The sequence below is a fragment of the Solanum verrucosum genome, unplaced genomic scaffold (genome assembly GCF_900185275.1).
Source record: "Solanum verrucosum unplaced genomic scaffold, falcon-dt-bn FXZP01001237.1, whole genome shotgun sequence".
Taxonomy (NCBI): domain Eukaryota; kingdom Viridiplantae; phylum Streptophyta; class Magnoliopsida; order Solanales; family Solanaceae; genus Solanum; species Solanum verrucosum.
The window spans coordinates 644,860-652,927 of NW_026019558.1; the positions used below are offsets into that span (position 1 = coordinate 644,860).

An 8,068-nucleotide genomic window follows, 5' to 3' on the forward strand; every position below is an offset into this window, starting at 1 on the left:
TTATTTTAAAAATTCAACGGACAAAAACTGACGAAACTGACGACGTTAAATGAATAAACGTTACTGTGAGTAACGTTTTACGTGTAAAACGTTACTCACAATAACGTTTATTGAAAATCCAATCATGTCAACCCTGCAAATGCAGAATCAAATCCTGCAAATTTAAAATGTTACTCATAGTAACGTTTTAGGTTTAAAACGTTACTCACAGTAACGTTTTAGGTGTAAGAATCCTTTGACTCCTGCAAATTTAACGTTTTACCTCAAAAACGTGACTGTCAGTTACGACACTCTGTTAAAGTCTTCCTTCATTTTTTAAATTGACCACATGTGATTGTAAAATAAATGTTGTTGTAAGGAATGTTTTGCATATTCCAACAATATTCAACAAAACTTTTACTTGTGTTGCCCATTGTTAAAATAATATTCACAAAACTTTATTAGGTAATAAGTCAAGTGTATCATATTATTAAGAGATTTTTTAAAATAATATTAATAAATTAGAAAAATAATTTTAAAGCTATAGTAAGAACTTAACATAATATGATAAACTTGACTTATTCTAATTTTGCAGGAGTTGAAGACCCGTGATTGGATTCTTAGTAAACGTTACTCATAGTAACGTTTTAGGTGTAAACGTTACTGTGAGTGACGTTTTAGGAGTAAAACGTTACTCATAGTAACGTTTTAAATTTGCAGGATTTGATTCTGCATTTGCAGGGTTGACGTGATTGGATTCTCAATAAACGTTATTGGGAGTAACGTTTTACACCTAAAACGTTACTCACAGTAACGTTTATTCATTTAACGTCGTCAGTTCCGTCAGTTTTTGTCAGTTGAATTTTTAAAATAAAAATAACCTAAAACGTTACCATGAAGTACGTTTATACTACTTTTATAAAAAATTTAAAAAGCGTATTAGTTTGGTGAATTGGTTTTTAAAATAGCTTATTTTGGTCAATGCTTCTCATGATATATTGTTCTCTCATCAAAGCTCTCTAACCCTAAACTCTCTGTACAAGACATTAATATATAGGCTAAATGCTCTCTAGCATCTTTTCTTGCAATTTTGTGACACTTTTTTTGTACAAGCTTATAAGCTTTACGATATAACCAAGTATGTAGAAGAATTAGTTATATATATATATATATATATATATTGGCAATGTGACATTTTTCGGATTTTGAGATTCAAACAAATCTATTTTTTATCGTAAAATTTTCATAGATCTTTTAAATATTTTGAATTACAATTATTGTGACTTATAATGCTTTTTACATAGTTTACAAATATATAAATTTCATTTTAAAAATGTGAAGAATTCATGTGCAAATTGCTGGTCAAACTTAAACTGTTTGCTCCCGAAAAATGAAAAGTGTCACATAAATTGGGACAAAAAGAGTATTTTTTTTTTGAGTTTTGTAGTTGAACATATCAAGATATCCTTTAATCTTGTGGTGTAAAATTAAACATGTCACATAGGAGGCTGAAATTAAAGAGTTATCAAACAAAGAAACACACATTCTTTTTTAAAAAAATGAATTAAAAAGGAAAGTAAAACAAATAAATTTGAATGAAAAGAATAATATACACTAATTTTCGGGGTATATTATACACGATTACTTATATATAACAATATATTCTTAAAAAACAAAAAATGTTTTGATGGATTTGTTCAAGAAGTAACCAGAGTTATTATGGATTTATGCTTAGGAAAGGACTACACTGGGTATGGACAATATGCTTAGGAAAGGACTATGCAGGGTATGTTATTGTTGAGAGGGATTTATGTCCCTACTCTCTTTATTAGCTTTAATATTTATTTTTTAAATTGTATAATAACATTATATGTCGTGTAATTTCATGGGTAAAATTTGAAAAGAATAGAATATAAATAAATATTATCTCTACCTTATAAAAAGTATAAATCCTATTTATGAAAGACTCTCGCCTGGAATAACATTTTTTAAATAGTAATTCTGTTAATTATTTAACATCTGTTTGGCTAAAGAAAGAAGTTGGCATATATGAAAATAATGGAAAGTTTAATATGCTTAGTTATTTATTGGGAGTTTTGGCTCCCAATAACCTAGAAGTCATCAATGATAAATGGGATATTGGCAAAAATACCAATGACATTTTCTTATATTGAAATATAGGGTGGCCTTGTTGAATTTATTGGTGACTCGTCAATGAAAAAGCTGAAGGATGATTTTGTGTCAAAGAAGGATGAAGAAGTTAAAAAGATTATGTTTTTCAGACAACACGAAGTATACAAAAAGGTATACAAACAAAATCACACAAGCCTTTATTTTTTTTAGTTTTAATTTTGTTTTTTCATCTGTATTTGAATTTAGAGAGAAATGATTAGGGGCTAAAGTAATACAAGCACAATTGATAGAAGCTATGACATTAGAATTATTGACTTGATCCTTATTTTTCACCTGCTGAAGCATCTGCATGACCTGTGCCAATTGCACCTGTGTGACGAGTTTCTCATGCTCCTCTGATTCTGCGCTAGTCATGAAAGAATCTCCAGAAAATTCATTAGAAGTCACAGCATTACTCTTAACAGAATTTTGAAAGTTTCTCGACTTAGTAAATTTAAAATCAGCTGGAAATCTATGGATCTCATAACATTTTTCAATGCTATGTCCTGTTTTCTTGCAATGTCTGCAAACAAGATTAGACTTCTTGTTATCAAAATTTCCTTTTTGTCCCCTGATATCAGTAGAAAGTGATCTCTATCCATTGTTAGCAATGGATGAAGAAGATTCACCGGGAAATTTTGGTGTTTCCTGGACCTCCCTTTGCTTCTCCTCTTGCATCAACAATGCATATGTAAAGAGAAAAACAAAGAAAGAAGAATGAAGAAGGTTAAAAAGATTATATTTTTCACACAACACAAAGTATACAAACAGAATCACAGGAGCCTTTATTTTTTTAGTTTTATTTTTGTTTTTCCATGTGTAAATTACAGTTTCCTTTTTACATTTTACTTCCATGTAAATAGTAGTTGGTTAGTTAAGGTATCTATCAATTAGGAGATAGTTGGGTAGTGTGTGACTTTTACTTCCGTACAAATACTAATATGTTATGTTAAGGTAGCTAATATATAGGATAGTTGGGTAGTTTGTTTATTTTATTTTTTGCTATATATACATGTACTGAACAAAGGAATAAACACACGAAATATTCAGCACATCTCTTTTATATATTTATTTTTGTAATCTTTCATGTCTAGAGGTTAAGAATGAAAATCATGAGATATCAAGATCAAATTTGCAGAGCAAACAAACTTCGGTGCTTATTTTAAAATTTAGTGGATAAAGTTATCTTATGTATGTGTTGATAAAAGTAATAAGACAATTAAATAATTGAGATACCATGCACGCAAAATAATCACTAAGAGAATGCTAAATCTATAAACACTATCTTGTTTTTTTTGTTTGTTTTTTTGACTTGGTATTTAGTATTCGTATTAGAGACAGACTAAATCCAAATTCGTCCCATATTAAAGGGTAAAATGCCCCTTAACAAATGCAACTCGAACTCAAAATCTTTGGATAAAGATGGAAGAGTACTTACTACTCCACCACAATCCTTGTTGGTAAAGCTACAAACATTATCCTAATTAGAAGGGATGCCATCTTTAACAGCCTACTAGTTGCCTAAAACAAACAAAAAGAAAAACCAACAAAATAAGGGCCAAACAAAAGTAGTTTGAAGGACCCATAACTTTCACAAATTTATCACTCAAGAAAAGGGGAGAAGATAATGAGGATAGGCAGTTTTGAGCTAGAAATTTTAGCTACCACAGCCAAATTCTCCATCATCCAACCCTTGGTAGGGGCCACATTTTGTTGCTTAGAAAGACTCACATTTCCTTTAAGAGATTAGATTTCTATGATTTTTTTCAATGGCTATAATCCAATATCCAAACAGTAGGCCCAACTAAAGAGGAGATAACCCCTTTTCAACCATCCAAAATGTATAAGGAAATTGTGTACATGAACAATTTGATTTTGTAGTAGAATTGCCCTGTGTGATATCATAAAGTTCAATTGTTTTTTTTTTTATCAGAATGCTGAATGCCCCAAATGGATTAAAGTGAAGGAAAACAAAAATCTCATTGCCATAGACACATGAAACTCTAATGGCGAAAGCGACATCTTTATCAATGAAGCAAAATGAAATCACAAACTCAACATATGTAGTGTACAAGTTTAGGTACATCAATGTGCCTAATTTCTATCCTAATCTTAGATTTATTATCCATTTGATGTCGTCTCAAACATTATCTCACTCAGTAGACCACCAAGAATGGTAACGAACATCGCCTAAGAAACTTGTTTAGCTGCAGCTACAACAGCTTCTGCTGTAATACCAAACTCTTTGTATATCTTATCAGCAGGAGCACTAGCACCAAACCCGTCAATCCCAATGGCTTTTCCTTTATCGCCAACAAATTTTTGCCACCCAAATGTTGATCCAGCTTCAATGCTAACTCTAGCTGTAACAGATGATGGAAGGACACTTTCCTTGTATTCAGCTGATTGTTCATCATAAAGCTCCCAACAAACAAAGGAAACAACCCTCACTGTCTTTCCTTCTTTCTTTAGTTCCTCAGCAGCCTTGACAGCAATTTCCAACTCGGAGCCAGTACCGATCAAAATGACATCAGGTTTGTTGCCTGATGAATTGTCTGATACAATGTAGCCACCCTTTGCTGCTCCTTCAATAGAAGTTCCAGCAAGTTGTGGCAACTTTTGCCGAGAGAGGGCAAGGATTGATGGTGTTTTCCTCTTAAGGACAGCCACCTTGTAAGCTCCTGCTGTCTCATTGCCATCTGCTGGACGGAACATCAGAATGTTGGGCATGGCACGGAAACTTGCCAAGTGCTCAATGGGTTGATGGGTTGGACCATCTTCTCCTAGACCAATTGAATCGTGAGTCATAACATAAATAACTCCAGCTTCAGACAAGGCTGAAATCCTCATGGCTCCTCTCATGTAGTCAGTGAACACAAAGAAAGTAGCACAATAGGGGATCAAGCCAGGGCTGTGTAGAGCAATTCCATTACATATGGCTCCCATACCATGTTCACGAACACCAAACCTTAAATTACGCTCTTCTGGAGTGTTCTTTTGGAAGTCACCAAACATTTTCAAAAGAGTCATGTTTGATGATGCAAGATCAGCACTACCACCAAGGAAACCAGGTAGAACCTTGGCAAGAGCATTAAGGTTTTGTTGTGACAAGTTTCTCGTGGCATCAGCTGGGCTCTCGGGAGTGTAAGTCTGATATCAAGACACATACAAGTAAACGATTAAAGATCCTAAATTCAATATTGCAAAAGATACAGAAATGATAAGTTTTAAGCAACAATTACTCACAGGAAGAGCTTTCTCCCAGCCAGCAGGTAGTTCACCAGTAATGATGGATTTCAAATCTGCAGCTTCCTCTGCATACTTCTTCTCATATTCAGCAAACTTAGCATTCCATTCAGTTTCAAGGGCAGCACCCTCCGGTGTATGACGACTCCAATGGCTGCACATAATACCAACATAAGTAACTGCAACGGGTAAAATACATCTACGAAATGAACATGTTATAGTACCTCTTCACATCTTCAGGCACATGGAAAGGCTCATAAGGCCATCCCAGGTTATTTCTAGTTGCCTCGACTTCCTTTGCTCCAAGTGCACTACCATGCACACTGTAAGAGTTTGCCTTGTTAGGAGAGCCAAAACCAATCGTTGTAGTTACCTGTCGGGAGAAAAGAACAGTCAAAGTAATGTTTGTTAGGTTCTTCTGAGAATTTCTTCTTTATGTTCACAACATAAAGTTCAAGTGTATATTGGACCTTGATCATAGTAGGTTTGTCTTTGACAGCTTTAGCTTCCTTAATAGCTGCACGAATCTCATCATAACCTGTGTTACCATTCTTCACCCAGATAACATGCCATCCTAAAGACTCGAAACGAGCAGAGACATCCTCAGTGAAAGCAATTTCTGTGTCTCCGTCAATGGAAATGTGATTATCGTCATAGAAAGCAATCAGCTTTCCAAGTCCCCAATGGCCAGCAAGGGAACAAACTTCATTTGAGATACCCTCCATCTGGCAACCATCACCAAGAATAACATATCTGAACAGCCAACAACCAATGCCATTAGTCAAACTAGACTATAAAAAACAAAAAACGATCTTAGGAGCAAGCACTACATCAAAAATGATTTTTGGCGGCAATTGATTAACAACAATAGCCTAATTGCCAATAAATATGTATGTTTGGCGGCAATTAGAACTCTTCGTAAATGTCCCTAAAGCGTATAACGACAGTGGATCCAACTAATGTCAGTAAAGGCTTTAACACTCTTTATTAATGTCTATATTTATTGTAGCTAAAAGTTGTTTTTGTTGTAGTGAAGGAAACAGTCTTACGTATAGTGGTCAACAATCTCAGCGTCAGGCTTGTTGAACCGAGCAGCCAAGTGCTTCTCTGCAACAGCCAATCCAACAGCATTGGCAATACCTTGCCCCAGAGGACCTAACAACATACAAAACAAGATTACAATCAATCATATCGACTCACAAATCAAACATATAGACCCTAATGTATAGCACGACGATACAGATATACAAATCAATAGTATCAAACTAAACACGCATATAAAAGTAAACTAACCAGTGGTAACTTCAACACCAGGTGTCTCAAAATTCTCAGGGTGACCGGGAATTCTGCTTCCCCATTGACGGAAACTTTTCAAATCGTCTTCCTAATCAATTATTAGTACCAAAAACTATAATCAGAAAGACATAATAAACACGAACACTCAAATCATAATCCTATTTTCCCTTAAGATTGAAAACATTTTCAACAATTCACATAACAAACACAATTTTTTTTCACGAGCTCGTTAAACTAAGAAGAATCAAACCTGAACAGAGTCATAACCAGCAAGATGAAGAAGAGCATATTGCAGCATACAACCATGACCAGCAGATAGAACAAATCGGTCACGATTAAACCAGTAAGGATTCTTCGGGTTATATTTCATTACTTCATCATACAATATATGACCCATTGGAGCACATCCCATGGGTAAACCCGGATGACCGGAATTAGCTTTTTCAACAGCATCAATAGCCAAAAATCGAATAGTGTTAACAGATTTCTCAACAATGGCTGCATCAGTTTTCTCCAAAGTTTCTACAGCTGCGGAGGCACGAACAGTGAACTGTTGTTTAGTGACGGTAGTGGAAGGAAGAATACGACGGTGGGAGGAAGTGAAAGGGGTGGATTTAAGGCCAGAGAAAGTGGAGAAAGAGAGAGAAGGAGAAGACGAAGAAGATGAGCCATGGCGAGGGAGAGAAGGAGAGAAGATAGCTTGAGAAAGAGTGAGAGAAGATGAAGAAGCCATGGCTCTGTTTGTGTGTGTTGAATGAATGAAGAAGATGAGGATGAGAATAGGTAGATATAGAAGTTGGATGATGTTTTGTGGATGAAATTGAAAATGTGAGCCGTTGGTTAGTTATTGGAGAGAGAGTAAGGATTACTTGTTGCTTATTTTGGCTCCTTATGGGTTAGAGAGAGAGTGACAACTGATATTTTGTATCTAACTATTTTTTCGTTATATTGTGTGTATTAGCCTATGGTTGTTTCGACATGAATATTTTCTATTTTTTCTGGTAGTTCAACAACAATATATCCAATGAATCTCATAAGTGAGGTTTGGAGAGGTAGACTACATGCAGACCTTATCACTAGCTTGTGAAGGTAGATAGTTTGTTTCTGAAAGACCATCGACTCGAGTGAAGCAAGTTCCAAGTACAAAGAAGAAGAAAACAATGTAGAAAACATAACAAGTGAACCAAATCCATGTAAGAATAACCCCAAAAGTTCCTAAACTCAGATTCGACCTCGAAAAATCAAAAGAAACTGAAAAGTTGTAGAAAAAGGGTTTTGCACGGGCCCTTTTACAGACCGCGAAAGGAACCATGGGTCGTGAGGGCAGTGTCAGAGCCACATATAGTTGAGGGGTGTCGATCGACACTCCTTCAGC

The 8,068-nt window shown here is 34.9% G+C and overlaps 1 protein-coding gene across 1 annotated transcript; it reads right to left on the reverse strand.

Annotated features, from left to right (window-relative positions):
- Window positions 1–4,155: 4,155 nt before the first annotated feature.
- LOC125817178 (transketolase, chloroplastic) lies at window positions 4,156–7,516 on the reverse strand. The gene is made up of 7 exons (XM_049496759.1): window positions 6,944–7,516; window positions 6,691–6,781; window positions 6,447–6,552; window positions 5,868–6,150; window positions 5,622–5,770; window positions 5,398–5,551; window positions 4,156–5,301 (listed from the first exon to the last, which is right to left on the reverse strand). The coding sequence occupies exons 1-7, from the start codon at window positions 7,424–7,426 to the stop codon at window positions 4,342–4,344; spliced, it is 2,226 nt and encodes a 741-aa protein (XP_049352716.1). The 5' UTR covers window positions 7,427–7,516; the 3' UTR covers window positions 4,156–4,341.
- Window positions 7,517–8,068: the final 552 nt, after the last annotated feature.

Excerpts from the sequence above, each read along its gene's own strand:
- LOC125817178 (XM_049496759.1), bottom strand. The coding sequence starts at position 7,426 with ATGGCTTCTTCATCTTCTCTCACTCTTTCTCAAGCTATCTTCTCTCCT. Across the intron at positions 6,782-6,943 it reads CTGGTTATGACTCTGTTCAG|GAAGACGATTTGAAAAGTTT; the intron begins GTTTGATTCTTC and ends ATAATTGATTAG. Across the intron at positions 5,771-5,867 it reads ACAAACCTACTATGATCAAG|GTAACTACAACGATTGGTTT; the intron begins GTCCAATATACA and ends TTCTCCCGACAG.